Source organism: Chiloscyllium plagiosum, chromosome 10 (genome assembly GCF_004010195.1).
Source record: "Chiloscyllium plagiosum isolate BGI_BamShark_2017 chromosome 10, ASM401019v2, whole genome shotgun sequence".
In the NCBI taxonomy this organism is placed as follows: domain Eukaryota; kingdom Metazoa; phylum Chordata; class Chondrichthyes; order Orectolobiformes; family Hemiscylliidae; genus Chiloscyllium; species Chiloscyllium plagiosum.
In genome coordinates, this window is record NC_057719.1 from 84,506,347 (window position 1) to 84,525,343 (window position 18,997).

Below are 18,997 nucleotides of genomic sequence, written 5' to 3' on the forward strand. Positions count from 1 at the left end.
AGGTTTGGATTACTTCTTACTTTGATTTGATCCATGCAACTTTCTTATACCTATCATGTTATTCCAGCCATTTGATTTGTCTCCAGCACCATCTGATTTTTAATTTTTTGTAATTGTCTCTCTGCCTCAATTAATCGGATCAGAAGTCATCCCTTCACTTGCTATTCAACTTTTGGCACTTTACTCACATCATCTGACACTTGACCACCTGCAGAGACTTGTTACTAAGCCTGTTGACACTCCACTCACACCATTTGTATGATCTTTTAATGTCTCTGCCTGTAAATTATGTGCCTGTGTGCTTCTCTTCACTTTATGAGTCTTATGACATTGCTCCATCAGATAGATATGTACAGCACGGAAACAGACCCTTCAGTCCAACTCATCCATGCTGACCAGATATTCTAACCTAATCTAGTCCTATTTGTCCAGATCCCTCTAAACCCTTCCGATTCATATACCCATCCAGATGCCTTTTAAATGCAGAAAGGTCCCTTTTGTATTTTTCCCCTCTCACCCTAAACCTATGCCCCTAGCTCTGGACTCTCCCACATGGGAAAAGACTTTGTCTATTTATCCTATCCATGCCCCTCATGATTTTATAAACCTCTACAAAGTCACATCTCAGCCTCCGACATTCCAGGGAAACAGCCCTAGCCTATTAAATCTCTCCCTATAGCTCAAACACTCCAACCCTGGCAACATCCTTGTAAATCTTTACTGAACCCTTTCAAGTTTCATAACATCCTTCCCTTAGGAAGGAAACCAGAATTGCACACAATATTCCAATAGTGGCCTAACCAATGTCCTGTACAGCCACAACATGATATCCCAACTCCTATAATCAACGCTCTGACCAATAATGGAAAGCATACCAAACAGCTTCTTCACTATCAAATCTACCTGTGGCTCTACTTTCAAGGAACTATGAACCTGCACTCCAAGGTCTCTTTGTTCAGCAAAACTCCCCAGGACTTTACCATTAAGTGTACAGGTCCTGCTCTGAATTGTTTTTCCAAAATGCAGCAGCTCGCATTATCTAAATTAAACTCCATCTGCCACTCCACAACCCATTGGCCCATCTGACCAAGATCCCGTTGTACTCTGAGGTAACCTTCTTCGCTGTCCACTACACCTCCAATTTTAGTGTCATCTGCAAACTTACTAATTACACCTCCTATGTTCACATCCAAATTATTTGTATAAATGATGAAAAGCAGTGGATCCAGCACCGATCCTTGTGGCACTCCACTGGTCACCGGCCTCCAATCTGAAAAATAACCCTTCACCACCACCCACTGATTTCTACCTTTGAGCCAGTTCTGTATCCAAATGGCTAGTTCTTCCTGCATTCCATGAGATCTAACCTTGGTAACCTGTCTCCCATGAGGAACCTTGTCAAACGCCTTACTGAAGTCCATTTAGATCACACCCACCACTCTACCCTCATCAATCCTCTTTGTTACTTCTTCAAAAAACTCAATCAAGTTTGTGAGACATGATTTCCAATGGGCAAAGCCATACTGACCATCCCTAATCAGTCCTTGCCTTTCCAAATACATGTAAATCCTGTCCCTCTGGATTCTCTCCAACAACTTGCCCGTCACTGATGTCAGGTTCACTGGTCTATAGTTTCCTGGTTTTCCCTTATCATCTTTCTTAAATAGTGGCACCACGTTAGCCAACTTCCAGTCTTACGGCATCTCATCTGTGACTATCAACGATACAAAAATCTCAGCAAGGGGCCCAGCAATCACTTCCCCAGCTTTGCCAGAATTCTAGGGTATACCTGATCAGGTCCTGGGGATTTATCCACTTTAATGCATTTCAAGACATCCAGCATCCAGTAATATGGATATTTTTCAAGGTGTCACCATCTATTTCCCCACATTCTATATTTTCCACATCCTTCTCCACAGTAAACACTGATGCAAAATACTTGTTTAACATCTTCCCTATCTCCTGCTGCTCCACACATAGGCTGCCTTGCTGATCTTTGAGGGACTCTATTCTCTCCCTAGTTATCTTTTTATCCTTAACGTATTTGTGAAAACCCTTTGAATTGTCCTTCACCCTATTTGCCAAAGCTATCTCATGTCCCCTTTTTACTCTCCTGATTTTCCTCTGTATACTCCTACTGCCTTTATACTCTTCTAAAGATTCCCTGAAAGCTTGTGATTTCAAATAAACCTGTTGGACTATAACCTGGTGCCATGTAACTTTTGACCTTGTCCACCCCAGTCCAACAGCAGCACCTCCACATCACTAATAGCAATATAGGGTTATCTTCAGCAGATGGACTACACAGGTTCATAATGAGCTGAAAATGTGTTGCTGGAAAAGTGCAGCAGGTCAGGCAGCATCCAGGGAACAGGAGAATCGACGTTTCGGGCATAAGCCCTTCTTCAGGTTCATAATGGCCAATTTTCACAGGCAATTGGGGATGAGCAAATATGTTATGATCCAGAGGAGCTGGTGTTGGTCTGGGGTGGACAAAGTTGAAAATCAAACAACATCAGGTTATCATCCATCAGGTTTACTTGGAAGCACTAGCTTTCAGAGCACTGCTCCTTCAGGTGGATGTGGAGTATAAGATCGTAAGACACAGAATTCATAGCAAAATATTACACTGTCATGAAACTGAAATGATATATTGAACAAACCTGGATTGTTAAGTCTTTCCTCTTTTAGACAGGGTTGCAGATTTCGGTTCATTAACATATAAATCCCAGAACTTCTTTTAAGTCACGTTCTCGAGATAATTTAGGGTTGTATAACAAAAAGTGACATCTCAGCTCAGACAATGCATCAAAGATGTGAGGTTAGAGTCTGTGTGTATCCCAATTTTGAGTCTGACTGCTCCTGAGTCAGAATTTGCAAAATATTACTTGTATTGACTGCCTACCGATTGTGCATTTTTTGAGCAAATAGAATGTATCTGCAAATATAATTCTGCAAATACAAATTCACCCCATAGACTGATATGTGTGTGTGCATGCCCGAGAGAGGGAGAGAGAATGCGTGAGTGGTATGCATTTGAGTCTATTTGGACCCCTCTGGAGGGCCACTGCCCTGGGCATGTATGTTCCAACTGGCAGGGAATATGTGAATGCCAGATTCATCAGCCGCACGCACAGAGTAGAACAAAACATCACCTGATCACAATGCAATGCCATCCAAAACCAATTGCAACATTGTCATCAAACCAGCAGAAAAAGGAGGAGCCATCGTCATTCAGAATAGAATGGACTACTGCAAGGAAGTGTACCGACAACTGAGCAACCAGGAACACTACAGGCAACTACCGGCCAATCTGACCAAAGAACCCGTGAACTAAACACATTGATCAAGTCTTTTGATCCAGTCCTTTAAGGTTCCCTACGCACTGTCATCCCACGTACTTCTCGCAAAGGCGACTTCTACTGCCTTCCAAAGATAAACAAAGCCAACACACCAGGACATCCGATTGTATCAGGCAATGGGACCCTGTGTGAGAACTTCTCTGGCTATGTCGAAGGCATCTTGAAACCCATTGTACAGGGGACCCCAGGTTCTGTCACGACAGTACAGATTTCTTCCAGAAACTCAGCACCCATGGACTAGTCAAACCGGGAACATTTCTCGTCACAATGGGCATTTCAGCACTCTGCACAAGCATCCCCCAAGATGACCCTTCATTGTCCAGTATTTCCTGGGAGCTGAAAAACTACCCCATGTTCTTCACGCCTGGAACACATTATTGATGAGGATGATCATCTCACCAAGACCTTCCCTACTTCTCCACTTCTCACATTGAACCAATTGCCAAAACTTAAACAGATGATTGTTCACAGCAAACTGCCCAGCCTTCAGGACAACATCAACCACAACATCATACAACCCTGTCATGTCAACCACTGCAAGATGTGTCAGAGTGTTGACATGGATACCATCATTACCTGTGGGGACATCACCCACTGTGTACTCATGTGACTCAGCCAATGTTGTCTATCGCATACACTGCAGACAAGGATGCCCTAAGACATGGTACATTGGCGAGACCAAGCAGACACTACAACAACAAATTAATGTATACCGAACAACAATCACCAGAGAAGTGTGTTCCCTCCCAGTTGGGAGCACTGTACGCTCTCTCTCACACACACACGCACTTAAATATTCACACACTCACGCAGACTCTCTCTCATACACACAGTCTCTCTCATACACACACATGCCCCCAAGCATACATCCTGTCACAGGCTTATACTCCATCACACCCACACACACATTTTACCAAGCTTTCACACACGCAAGCACACACTCTCTCTCATGTGCACTCAGACTCACATGCACACACTTTCTCTCTCCTTCTCTCATGCATGCAAACCCACTTAAAGTCTATGGGGTAAATTTGTATTTGCAGAATTGTATTTGCAAATACATTCTATTTTGCTCAAAAAATGTACAATCTGCAAGCAGTCAATCCTTGTAATATTTTGTGCATTCCACTTTGGAAATAGAACCAGTCTGACTCAAGATTTGGATGCAGATAGACTCTGACCTCACACCTTTAATGCTGTGTCTGAGTTGAGATGTCACCTTTTGTTATAAAACCTTATGTTATCTCGAGAAGGTGACTTAAAAGAAGTTCTGGGATTTACATATTAATGAACCGAAACTTGCAACCCATTCTAAAAGATGGAAGACTTAACAATCCAGGTTTGTTCAATATATAATTTCAGTTTCATCACATTGTAATCTTTTGCTATAAATTCTGTGTCTTATGATCTTATATCCACAACCACCTGATGAAGGAGCAGCTCTCCAAAAGCTAGCGATTCCAATAAACTGTTGGACTATAACCTGGTGTTGTGTGGTTTTTAACTTTGTCCAAATATATGTTGGTCTTTCAGTGATGCTAAAGCTCTGTAAATGGGTCAGAACAGAAATCCTATCAGTTGTGTGGATAAATGCATTTAACAGCACTGAGCTTTATAGATCAGGGAATGCTCAGCTCACTCTTTCATTCTGTGCTACTGTGAGCAACACATCATTGCATCAGTGTTTCATGACTCAAGAGGGACCAAAACACACTGATATCCTATTCCCTAGCTGAAAACATTTGCTGGAAAGGTATTCATGTGCAGACATGGGCATAAGTGCACTGTGATGCTTCATGTGGTTATATAGCTTGCCAGCACCATGGGCTCATAACAGGATGAGACGCTAGAGCACTGTGCAATCCATAAACCATCAGCTGCTGTGAATGTGGAGAAGGAGTAATTATGAACAAAATTGACAAATGCTATTTTCAGTCAACATGTTGTCATCAGTACTTTTATTATACACACATTTTTCTTTTCAAAAGATCAATAAAGAACAAGAAAAACCACCTGTGAAGAAATACTCCGTGAAACCAGTCCGAGAGTTAAAGAGCAAATTTGAAATGAAACAGGAAGCACGCAGGCTGGCAGAGGAGAAAGCAGAAGAGGAAAGGAAGCAGAAAGAACTAGACTATTTGGCAGACGTGAGTCCCATTAGTTAATTCTTCTGTTTATGTTTGCATCGAGTTGACAAATATGGCGCTGGAAAAGCACAGCAAGTCAGGCAGCATCCGAGCCCTTCATCAGGAATGTGTGTGTATGTATGTGTGTGCAGGGGTGGAAAGGTAGCTGGGAAGGCAGGTGGGGTGATGGTGATAGGTCGGTGGGGAGAGTAGAGCAGATAGGTGGGAAGAAAGATGGATAGGTAGGACAGATCAAGAGGGTGGTTCGAGTTGGAGGGTTGTTTTGAGGTGGGGGGAGGAGAGATTTGGAAACTGGTGAAGTCGATGTTGATGCTGTGTGGTTGGAGGCTCCCAAGGTAGAAGATGAAGCATTCTTCCTCCAGTCATCGGGTGGCTTGGATTTGGCGGTGGAGGAGGCCCAGGACTTGCATGTCCTTGGTGGAGTAGGAGCGGGAGGTGAAGTAGTAGGCCACAGGGCGGTGGGGTTGTTTGGTGTGTGCATCCCAGAGATGTTTCCAAAAACGTTCCACGAGTTGGCGTCCTGTCTTCCCCATCAGAAGAGACTACATCAAGGGCAGTGGACCAGTAGATGAGCTGTTTGGATGTACAAGAAAATGTCTGCCAGATGTGAAAAGATCCTCTGGGGCCTTGGACCAAACTAAAGAATGGATGGATTTTGGTAAAGATAACCCAGACTAGGGAAATCACTGCTAGAACATAACAGCATGAAAAATAGGAGTAAGCGTGAAGTACATATTCTGTTGAGCCTGCTTTACCAGTCAGTTGGATCGTGGCTGAAGTTTTGGTTTCAATTCAACTTTTCTCCCTCTCACCCTAGCCATTAATTTTCTATGCCCAAAAATATGTGTGCATTGATTTTAAAGACAACAGTCCCCCTGTATCCGTAGGGGATACATTCCAGGACCTACTGCAGAAGCCCAAACAGTGGCTAGGAATCCACCCATTTATTTAAATGGGAAATGTACCTTCCTGGTAGCCTCCTGGTCCCTGGTTCTGGAACATTCCCATTTTTGTGTTCAGGCCACAGTAGACTCCAGGTAAGTGAAACTGCAGTAACTGGATCCGTGGATACGGGGGTCGCCCTATTTTTAAAAGGAGGGAGCATCCACCACTTTGTGGGGTGGGCAGTCCCAAAGGTTCGCAACCTTTAAAGTGTGAAGAAAATCTCATCTCCATCCAAAATAATTGGTCCCTTCTCATGATACTGTGCCTCTGTTGTCTAGATTCCCCAGCCAGAGGAAACTACTTCTCAGTAACTTGCTCATCGAGCCTTTTCATAATGAGATCACCACTCATTTTCCTGAAGTCCAGAGAACACAGCCCCACTTTAAGCCCCTCCTAATTCAGGGACAAATCCAGTGAAGCTTTGCTGTACTGCCTCTAAAGCATGCATGGATAAACAGAAACTGTTCTAAATACTCAGCAAATCTCTTTAGACAGCATTAAATGTACTTGGGAAAACCTTCGGCCTTCATTAAAGTTTGGCCGCTGTCTGGAATTCCATTTTGGTCTGCTGACTGGGTGGAGTTTTAAGATGAAATTCTAAAACCTCTTGATTAGTTGGGAGCGGAGGGATAGGTCCAAGTCTAGATGCACCTTGGTGAGATGGGTTCAGGTAAACCACTTTAGACAGGCAGGAGACTGGAAGAGCACAGCAAGCCAGGCAGCATCGGGAGGTGGAGAAGTCAATGTTTCGGGTGTAACCCTTCTTCAGGACTGGGGGGTGGGTGTAAGGGGAGCTGCAGATAATGGGGTGGTGGGAGCAGGGTGGTGAAGACAGGTAGAGGGTGCAACCTGATTGGTCAATGGGAGGAATGAATCTGGTGGGTGGCAGGGAGGAGTGAAAGGGAGGGGGACGGGCTGCGAAGGGAGTCTGGGGATGGGAAGGGAGGTTATTTGAAATTGGAGAACTCAATATTGAGTCCTCTGGGTTGTAGGCTGCCCAGGTTTTGAAATTGGAGAACCTAATGTTGAGTTCTTAGCTACCACTGCTGCTCCATTAGTTGATGAGCTGAAGTCTTTTGCAGTTTGATACTGATCTTTGCTATTGGCAATCCTAATGCCCTAAGAGGAAAATAAGTCATTAGGGAATTAGAATTCAAGGAAGGCAAATGTGTATTAATCATATTCTCTTATTTTAGCTCAAGATCAAAGGAACGCATGATGTCATGCATGGTCTGCGGGTGCATTGTTGGGTTTTGGTACTTTCAGGCAAAAGGGAAGTCCCAGAGAACTTCTTCATTGACCCTTTCACAGGAAACAGCTATGAAACTACTAATGAAAGATTCTTGGGAATTGAGAGCATTTGGAACCATCGTAACTACTGGGTGAACATGCAGGACTGCAAGTTTGGTTGCAAGGTATTCTTTTCCAACTCTAAAATCAACCTGCGAATGCTAACTTGTGCAAGTTACCTTCTCTCCCAGTGCACCCATGCATCTTCATCAATTGTCCCCTTTACATCCAGTGGTATCAGGTAGTCCCATGCCACACGTGCTGATTATGTACAGTGACTTGTGATGCATATCACCCTTTACCCCCAGCCTCCAAAATCCAAAACAGTGTCACCTACTCCTGCTCTGTTGTCTTTTCACTTTCTTACAAACCATATCCTTGTGTGTTCCTATATCGAAGTGTGTTCAAGCAATACTACACTTGGGAGCTCTCTGCTCATTTGGGAATTGGAAAATCACTTAGACCAACATTAACTAAATCTATTGTCAGCCTTCAGTCCACCTGACTCTATATTATTTTCTGCTGAAGGTATCAGGACTTTGTGCATGGGTTGGAGGAGGGGGAAGGGCATAGTTTTGATTCTGGGCACATGGTTGGAATTGGAATTTAATCTGATTATTGCTTTTGATTTTAGTCAATTGCTTATGTTAAATTCTTGTTAAATTTAATGTAGTCTGCTTTACACGGGTTAGGTTGGCTTAAAAATACCATATTTTAACCAGCACAGTCGACAGGCCAGGTGTTCCGGCATAATATCTTGCTCATGGCCAAACCTTCTCCTGCCAGACCTTATCCTCTGCAGTTGGGCTGCATCTCCCTTGACACAATGATTTGAAAGTAGCTGGATATTATGAGGAAAAGGAAAGACATTGTTGCTGAGCTGTGCGGAGGGGAAGAAAGACAGTGAATAGAGCAAGTTAAGCTTTTCATTCACATCAAAAAAGGGAAAGTTCAGTGGGAGAATCTGTGGGCATCTCACAATAGTCAATGGCAGAAGACTTGCTCCAAAATGACCAAGAATAAAGCAGTTGTGCCCACCAGTGCTCTCCAATTTGACCCAATAGATATTTCGGGATCGATAATGAGTTTGCATTGGTTAGGTGTATTGGTGACATTCAGCTGCTCCATGCCCGTGGACCAGTCATTTCTCTCCCTTGATGTCCTCACCACAGTCTGGTTATATTCTGATCAACTTATGAACAAATGTGCTCATCCCGAATAGAATTTTAGACAAAGCCAGTCCCAGAATCTACATTTGCTGCTGTCGTGATCAGTTTCTCTCCCTGCCTCTTGTTCTCATTCCCAGGACATCCAAGCTTAACATTTTGATGTCATCCCAATTTCCCATCAACATTGTAGTAAATTAACTCTTGGAAGCCTGACTTGTTTCAGGCAGGCAGGATGCTGTTCTAAAGGGATAGAAAAGAGAAACCATGAATTCTGGATTTTGGAACTGTTCCACCGGAATCAGGTGCTAGTAATTCTGCTGCCAGCTTCCTGCTTTGTTTTAAAACGTGTATTGTTCAAATTCATCTTTAATACGCTCTGTATCTTATCGTTTGGATTTCCCAACATCCTGTCCCAGACCTGTCATTTTCCAACCTAATAGAGAAAATGTAAAATGCCAGCCGCTATGTCTGATGTGACCTGTGAAATTCCTCAGGGTCTCTCCACTTTCACAATGTTTGCAGGGACCTGATGGATGGACTTGTGCCTGAACTTTTGCTGAACTTGTGCCTGATTTTCAGTGACGGAACCTGAGAGACCCTGAGAAAATTCTCAGTGAGTATTCCTTTGTTGATATATGCAATAAGTGATTGTGTTATTCTTTTTTTCTCTAGAATGTTGTCTTTGACCTCGGTGACCCTGTGAAATGGGAGTATATGCTGCCTGACTCTGATAATTCGCAAATTGTCCTCCCTGAATCCTATGACTACCTTGTGGACGAGGTGGATGATGATGTGAGACCTGATTGATAATCACGTAGTTGATAGTGTTAGTTAACAAGATCGCAAAATTTTGTTAATGCAGAGCAAGAGTAAGTTCTCTTTCCTCATTTCCTCACAGTGCTAACTTGCAAGCTACAGGTCTATGGAGGCAACCACAGCTAACTGCAAATCTTTATTCAAATTTTAATCAGGTGGTTTAGTTCTGATAGGTCAAGGCATTGCCATGGGAGATGTACAACAAAATGATAGTCACTTAGCTTTTTCAATTGAATTAGGCATAGTATGCGTGCACGTTCTGTCTACAAACAGTAGTTGTTGAATGAATGCTAATGCAACAGTTTAAATAATTTAAAGCATTTATCACTCTCCACTATTTTTCAGTTTAGATCTGCTCAAAGCTCTAAACAGTTTCCAAAATTAGATGTGATTCTGTGATTGTACAATATTTGCTAAATAATTTTGAATGTGCTAAGAATTATGCTGACAACCAGTTTAATATTTTCCTTTGGTCTTGTGTGTGGTACACTTGAATGAACTAGAAACTACATGTTTTAATACAGAGTGTTTTAATTTTTGCACACAAAAAAATATATACATGCATTGTGCCTGGTTCAGCTGAACAAGGCTTTGACCAACCTGTCTGCTTTATATTTAGAACTTGGGTTGTTTTTAGAACAAATAGAACTGTTGAGAGCATTCAAAATCTTTGAATCTGTTCCATGAATGTCAGTACCAAGCCAAGCCTGCATGTGTGAGAACTCCATTGGATTATAAGATGCTTCATTCTTTTTGATTTCACCTTGCTACTGAGACTTGCCTCATCGAGGATACTGTGTGATTGGTCAGAGTGGTGGCACGAAGGAGGCATGGGTTGGCCTGTAGTGGGCAGGAGTTGGAATGGAAAACCACATGAGTACTTAACATTGAAAGAGGTGAGAATTGGAGGGCCTAGTAGCTTCTAAAGGTCCAAGAGAACTAAGGTAGGCCTTCTAACTAGCCCACTTTGGCACCCATCTGTCCCAGTGGCTATCTACAACCAGTTTTCCGAGTCAGTGGACCTGATTCTATTCCACCTCTAGTTTTCAAAATGAAAATCTGGTGTAGTTGGGCTCAGGTGTATCAAGAGCCCGAGGCCTTTGATCATTGTTGCTGGTGACTTAAAGAACATGTTACAAAAATACCATGAACACGTCATCTGTTCCACCAAAGGCGTGAACATCTTTAACCATTGCTGTATATCCATCAAAGATTCCTACCTCTCCATCCGCCATCTGCATTTTAGAAAATCAGATCACAATATTGTGCTCCTCCTCCCAGCTTACAGACAGAAATTGAAGAGTGAGGACACATACAGAAAGTCGTGCAGTGTTGGTCTGAGGCAATGGAAGGACTTCTATTGCTTAGAGACGATGGACTTATCCGTATTCAAAAACTGAGCAGCCAACGTAAACAAATATGCCACTACCGTTACAGACTTCACTAGTAAGTGTGTAGAAGACTGCTTGACAAAGCAGTGAATCTGAATGTTCCCCAACTGGAAACTATCGATGAACCGGGAGATCAACTTCCCCACTGAAGTCCAGATCTAAGGTGTTCAAGTCTGGCAACCCTGACCTGTACAGGAAATCCAGGTACCACCTTCGTCAGGCCATCAGAGACGCCAAGAAGCAGCACTAAGCTTGGACATGACACCTGACTTTTATGGCAAGCCTTAGACAACATAATGGGCTACAAGGTGAAGTCAAACAGAATCGTAGGCAACAGTACATCCCGACCCGATGAGCTCAATACATTCTATGCTCACTTTGAACAGAAAGTCAATGAAACGATGTCACCTGCCCCAAGAGCCTCAGATGTACCTGTACCCAAAGTCACCACTGCAGACGTTACATCCGACTTCTTGAGAGTGAATCCATAGATGGAGTCCTCGGCCATACATTCATATCCTGTGAGGACTCGCCCCTTTTTCTGATCTGAACTCCCCATCTGCTTCAAAAAGACACTAACGTCCCGATGCTAAAGAAAAATCTGCTACTGCCTGGTGGCTCTGCCCTCCGTAATTATGTCGTGCTTCGAGAAGTTAGTCATTGTTCACTTCAGTTCCAAATTGTCTTGATTCTTTGCAATTCACCTACTGGTGCAACAGGTCCATGGCAGATGCCATCTCTCTGACCCTACACTCATACCTGGAACACCTGGATAACTAGATACCTAAGTCAGGTTCCTACTTATTGACTACAGCCTCACCTTTAACACCATAATTCCAGACAAGGTCTTCTCTAAATTCTCTAAGACCGAGGTCTCGGCTCCTACCTCTGTAACTGGGTCCTCAATTTCCTGATGCATAGACCACAACCTGTAAGAATAGATGACAATATTTCCTCCACCACAATCCTCAACAAGGCTGGGTGATCAGCCCCCTATTTTACTTCTTATACACTCATGACTGAATGGCCAAATTACACCCCAAATCCAATTGCAAGTTTGCTGAGGACACAGAGTTGTAGGTCGGATCTGAAACAACAATAAGACAGAGCATAGGGAAAAGATTGAGGGCTTCACAACAAGGTACAAAGACGACAATCTCTCTATCAACATCAGCAAAATGAAGGAGCTGCTCGTTGACTTCAGAAAGCAGAGTAGAGGGCAGGCACTTGCCTGCATCACTGGCTGAGGTGAACGTGGTTGAGAGTGTCAAGTTTCTGGGAGTGACGATCAACAATCTGGCCTGGTTCACTCTAATTGACACGACAGTTAAGAAAGCACAACAATGTCTCTACTTCCTCTGGAGGCTAAGGAAATTCAGCATATCCACAAGGACTTTCTTACCAATTTTTATAGATATACCATAAAAAGCATCCTATCTGGATTCATCGCAAATGCTTTTCCCAAGACCGCAAGAAACAACAGAGAGTCGTGAACAACAGACCTGTCCATCACACAAACCAGGTGGAAGTGGGTACTGCAGATGCTGGAGATCAGAGTCAAGATAAGAGGAGCGCTGGAAAAGCACAGCAGGTCAGGCAGCATCCAAGAAGCAGAAAAATCGATGTTTTGGGCAAAAGCCCTTCATTAGAAATTCCTGATGAAGAGCTTTTGCCTGAAATGTCGATTTTCCTGCTCCTTGGATTTTGCCTGACCTCTAATCATCACATAAACCAGCCTTCCATCCACTGACTGTATCTGTAATTCCTGCTGCCTTCAAAAGCAAACAACATAATCAAAGATCCCTCCTACGCCGGCTATACTCTCTTCAACCCTCTTCTGTTGGGCACTAGATATGAAAGTTTGAATACATGTACAAATAGATTCAAGAACAGCTTCTTCCCCGCTGTTATCAGACTTTTGAATGGACCTCTCAAACGTTAATTCTGATCTCTCCTTGCATTTTCTCTGAGACTGTAATACTGTATTTTGCACTCTGTTCTACTACCCTGATGAACGTTGTGTGGTACGATCTGCTCATACAGCATGCAAAACACCACATTTCACTGTATCTCAGTGGATGTAACAACAACAAAGCAAACTCCTCAGACTCTCTGAACTTAGGATTGTCTCCCAAATTAAGAAATTTCCTGATTTTAGCTACCTGCTGCACTGGCGAAAATCCAGCACTCATCTTTTTTTTCCAGAAAAACTATCCCCAGCCTTTTTAATCTTACTAAATAGTTGCATCCTTGTGATTTTGTTATACTCATGGATAACCATTTTGTACTTTCTCCACTGCTTCAGCATGTTGTTAGTATTACAGAGACCAAAGTACTCCAAAAGTAGTCCATCTAGGGTTCTTTGACTATTTACTGTCACCTCCCTTGCCTTTATGTTCCACTCCTCTGGAAATTAACCCCAGAGCTTTGAACTTTCCATGGCTCAATTTGCATTGCTACTTTGTGGTTTATACATCAAATGTCTGAGGTCTTTTTGCTCCTCTGTGCCACTTAGCTTAATACCATCCAACAAATACCTTTTCTCCTTACTCTTGCAATCAAAATAAATCACCTCATACTTTGCAAGATTTAACTTAATTTACCATTACTCCACCCATCTGTGAGCATCTTTAGATCTTCCTATTGTTTAGTGCAACTCTCCACATTGTTAGCTATAACCCCTAACTGGGAATTGCCTATGATAATATTGACACGATATCACCAAATTTGATTCAAAATCTTTTAGGTATATGGCGAACTCAGGTGAGTGGGAATAGGTGGGAGCAGGAAGGAAGGGCTGCGAGAAATTTGCACACACAGCAGAGTAAATGATGGTCTCAACAAGATATATAACAATAGCATAGAGCTCTCTGAAGGGGCTCACACTTGATGGGCCAGTTCCTAATCCTCTCCAGCAAACATGACAGAGACATAGCTGTAGGATGATATAGATTGGGAGCTAAATCTTGAAGGATACAGGACAATTACGAGGGATAGGATGATAGGAGCAGGTGGAAGAGTGGCACTATTGGTTAATGGTGATATTAGCACAGTAGAGTGGGATGAAGTAAGTTTAGGAAACTAGGATGTGGAAATGGTTTGGGTAGTGAGAAGAAATAAATGAGAAATCACTTGTGAAAGGAAAGAAATTTGGTATGCTTGCCTTTACTGGTCAGAGTATTGAGTACAGGGGTTGGGAGGTCATGTTGTAGCTGTACAGGACATTAGTTAGGCCACTTTTGGAATATTGCATGCAATTCTGGTCTCTTTCCTATTGGAAGGATGTTGTGAAACTTGGAAAGTATCAGAAAAGATTTACAACGATGTTGCCAGGGTTGGAGGATTTGCGCTACAGGGAGAGGTTGACTAGTCTAGGGCTGTTTTCCCTGAAGTGTCGAAGGCTGAGGGGTAACCTTATAGATGTTTATAGAATCATGAGGGGCACGGATAGGATAAATAGACAAAGTCTCTTCCCTGGGGTGGGGGAGTCCAGAACTAGGGGGGGTATAGGTTTAGGGTGAGAGGGGAAAAATATAAAAGAGACCTAAAGATCAACCTTTTCACGCAGAGGGTGGTCCGTGTTTGGAATGAGTTGCCAGAGGAAGTGGTGGAGGCTAATACGATTGCAAGACTTAAAAGGCATCTGGATGGGTATATGAATAGGAAGGGTTTGGAGAGATATAGGCCAGGTGCTGGCAGGTGGGACTCGATTGGGTTGGAATATCTGGTCGGCATGGACAAGGTGGACTGAAGGCTCTGTTTCCATGCTAAATGATGATAGCTTATCCAAGAGGTAAAGGCACAAAATGTACTCTGTGTGGGGGATTTAAATGTCCATCACCAAGAGTGGCTCAGCAGCAGCCCTGTTGATTTTTTTGCCAGTCCTAAAGTGCGTAGCTGCTATACTGGGCCTGTAGCAGGCGATGAGGGAACCAACAAGAATGAAAGATGTACTTGACCTCTTCCTCACTAACCTTTCAGCTGCAGTTGCATCTGTCCATAACAGTATCAGTAAGAGTAACCACTGCATGTCCTGCTTTCTCATTAAGAGCATCCTCCATTGTGTTGTGTGGCACTATCATCATTCTAAATGGGACGGACTTTGAACAGATCTAGCAACTCAAGACTGGGCATCCATAAGGCACTGTTGCCCATCAACAGCAGTAAAATCATACTTCAACATGATCTGCAACCTCATGGCATGGCATATCCCCTCTCAACCATTACCAACAAGCCAGGGGATCAACTTTAGTTCGATGGAGAGTGCTGGAGGGAATGCCAGGAGCAGAACCGGGCATACCTAATAATGAGGTGTCAACCTAGTGAAACTACCGAACAGAACTACTTGTGTGCAAAACAGCATGTGATTGAGCTAAACAATCCCACAATCAATTAATCAGCCACTCGCCATCCTGACTTTGAAACATATTGCTATTCTTTCACTGTTGCTTGTCAAAATCCTAGAATTTCCTCCCTACGAGCATTGTGTCTCTATCTACAGCGAGTGGACTGCTGTGGTTCTTGAGGGCAACTGAGCATAGCCAATAAATGCTGGCTGGCCAGTGACACCTATGCCCCAGAGAAAAAAAACTAGTGGAAGAACTCAGTGCTGAGTGTTGACATCAGCTAAAAAGAGAATTGTAAAATTTGTGCAACAAAATTAAAACTATTGTGCTTACAGATCTCTCTTTTTATAGGATGAAAAGGAATTGGAAAAGATTTTTGACATGCCTCCTTCGTGGGTACAACCAATTGTTATTCCTGCTAAAGGTAAAAGGACCTATCTTCATTTCTAATGTTACAGTTTTGCATATTGTTCCTCAAAGTAAAGATTAGAACTAGAAAAAGATGAATGAAGCAATGAAAAAAATAGTCAGCTGAATTGAATTACTGACAATGGTTTCTAAGGCTTAAAGTGATAACAGTACATTTGCATTTATAAAATGAAATAAAGAACTTGAATTCAAACACCAACTTCATTCAGTCTTAGCAATGTTATCTATCACAGGCAAAGACCAAAGAACAGTATAGCACACTAACAGGCCCTTTGGCCCACCAAGTCTGCATTAACACATGATACCTTTCTAAATTAAAAAGCTTTTGAACTATGCAGTCCATATCCCTCTAGTCCCTGCCTAATCATATACTGGTCAAGATGCCTCTTAAATGTTGCTCTTGTGCCTCCCTCCATCATCTTCTCCAGCAGCACATTCCAGACACTTACCACCCTTTGTGTTAAAAAAAAACTTGCCTCTCACATCTCTTTTAAACTTTTTCCCTTTTACTTTAAACCTATGTCCCCTAGCAATTGACATTTCTATCCTGGGAAAAAGATTTTGACTATCCACTCTATCCACGCCTCGCATAATTTTGTAAACTTGAAGTTTGATGTTTTGAAGCTCCTGTTGCCTTGTAGGTAAGCGTGGCAGCCAGTTTGCAGACAGATAGGTCCAACAACCGTAAATGAGTTGATTGATCTATCATTTTGTGGGGGAAACTGATTGAAGGAGTAATGTCAGTGGGGACAGTAGGAAATACCTGAAAAATGCAGAGAAAGATGACAGCCACAAATAACCCTGTGTGAGTTGAGTTGATGACACTACTCAAAACATGGGTGGTTCAAGCATTTTCAAGTGGACTTAAGATACCTCATGGCACTCTTCATAGAAAAACAAGGAATTCTTTTCAGTTGTGCAAAAATTGCCATTGCACTCAAAAATACTGCAATGGCTGTAAAATGTGTTGAGATGTTTTATGGAGGTGAATAGTTGCAATATATTCAAGGTCGTTCCTCCTTCTTCTCTGCTCACTAGCCACCAACTCGCTCCCAAACTCTGAGGCTGAACTGTTCAGTTTGCAACCTCAGCATCATGTATGACTACACATGACACCATCATTTTAACCTTCTATATCCACTCATTGCCCAACTCTGACCTTGTCTCAACTCATCCGATGCTGAAATGTTCATCCATACCTTTGTTACCTCTGACTTGACCAATCCAAAATACACTTGGCTGATCTCCTATACTCTATTTTTGTAAATGTGAAGTAATACAAAAACCATGTTGTCTATGTTCTAATTTGAAGCAAGTTCCATTCACCCATTAGTATTATTCAAAGATCTCAAGTGTTCAGAACTTGAAAGCATGATCATAGAAAATTGGCCAGTCAATGAACAGGGACGCTCAGTGATTTTTGTGCTTCTTTAGACATTGAAACACGCTGTCCAAAAGGTGAGAAGATAATTCAGTATAAGAAGGCAAACTTAGAGAAGTATGCACCATACTTGAACATTGATGGGATGGTGAAGCGACTGATAGAATACGAGGACATTGAATGTAAGTTTTTATTTAGTTTTACATATTTATATCACCTTTGTTGCCTTTCGTTTCTGAAGGAATTCTGTCATGTCAGGGACAATTTAATGGATATTGGCAGTCTTCGTTGATCAGTCTTGTTGACCAAGGCTCTTATCTGAATGCTGGGAATAATGACACACTGTTCAAGTGTTAATGAATTATCACAACCAAAGCCTTTTGGTCCTTATCCAGTATCCACACAAGTCATGAACTTTTCAGTAAAGTGTGGAGGAAGGTTGCTATATGACAACTAGCTGATCAGCAACAGACCTTCTGCCACCCTTAAACCTCAGTACTAAATTAGTAAAGGTGCAATGGATGCTGAGTTGTTCAAATTTTAAGCCCTTTTCAAGAATAAAGTAGCAAATCTCCATAATAAGACCCTGTCTGGCTGGGTTTTCTGTAGGTTGATTAATGCTAAATATTTCAGCTCAGTCTGCTTGTTCGAGTTTTGTTTATTATACATATCAAGAAATCATGGATGTGTAGAACAAAGAGAAAGGGGCAAATTACAATTGGGCTGAGGGCAATGGAGGAATTCAATAAATTGTTAGAGGGAATATTCTCATAAATCAAATTAGAACGAAAGCAAGTTCAGAAGTTGAGAAATTTATGTACAAAATGTTAAACAAGTGCATAATTTAAGCTTTGAATCTGCAGCTTTACCCATATGGGCATGGGTTATTTTACTGGTTTGCCTTCAGACATCCTCAGATGGCATGTGGGATCCTTGCCTTTTTAGCTAGAAGCATTGTGCATAAAAACAAGACATTGATGAGATATCTTTATAAAGCACTGGTTAGGTCCCAGCTGGAGTATTGTGTTTAATTTTGGGCAATTACACTTAATTAAGGATGTCAGTCCTGAGGGAGGATAATAACAGAATTGTTTAAGTAAATTCAATAATTACTTTCAAATGGGAGTTAGATTTGTATTGGAAGTATGGAAATTTCACATGGCTAAGGGGAAAGAGCAGAAGGGTGGGATAATTTGAATTGTGTTTTTAAAGATCAATCACAGATATGATGGGCAGAATGACTCCCATCTGTACGGTATTGTATTTTTACCTGTGTTTTGGTGTTTTCTTTTTCCACCCTAACAGTTGTAGTTATGTTGGTGCGTGCCCTTTTTCTGCTGTCCGGGCTGTGCAACCAAATAATCACAAACTGTTAATCATCACATTTCTGAATGTGTAATCGTGACACTAAGTGTTTCCCATTCAGCAATGTCAAGTGTTTCAGACGTGTTATGATTTATCTTGTACTGAAAGCTATAAGAATGCTGCTGTTTGTTTGATCATCATCCCATTAATTCCTTCTGGCAAGCAGGACAGATAAGCAACATGTAAAGGCAGCCCTCATTGACATTCAGAAGGTAATTGCATGAGCTAGAGTCTTAGAAATGTTCATGATTTGAAGGTGCCGGTGTTGGACTGGGGTGTACAAAGTTAAAAATCAAGCAACACCAGGTTAAAGTCCAACAGGTTTAACTGGAAGCACTAGCTTTCGGAGCGCCGCT

General features: G+C 42.2%; 1 protein-coding gene across 2 annotated transcripts in view; it reads left to right on the forward strand.

The window, feature by feature from the left end:
- Positions 1 to 18,997, forward strand: part of ccdc135 (coiled-coil domain containing 135) — a 93,642-nt gene that overhangs the window by 37,575 nt on the left and 37,070 nt on the right. For both annotated transcript variants that reach the window (XM_043698240.1, XM_043698241.1), the window contains 5 exons: positions 5,351 to 5,509; positions 7,651 to 7,869; positions 9,586 to 9,705; positions 15,818 to 15,890; positions 17,330 to 17,458. In XM_043698240.1, the coding sequence (XP_043554175.1) occupies positions 5,351 to 5,509; positions 7,651 to 7,869; positions 9,586 to 9,705; positions 15,818 to 15,890; positions 17,330 to 17,458 (700 nt within the window). The remainder of the gene's footprint in view (positions 1 to 5,350; positions 5,510 to 7,650; positions 7,870 to 9,585; positions 9,706 to 15,817; positions 15,891 to 17,329; positions 17,459 to 18,997) is intronic.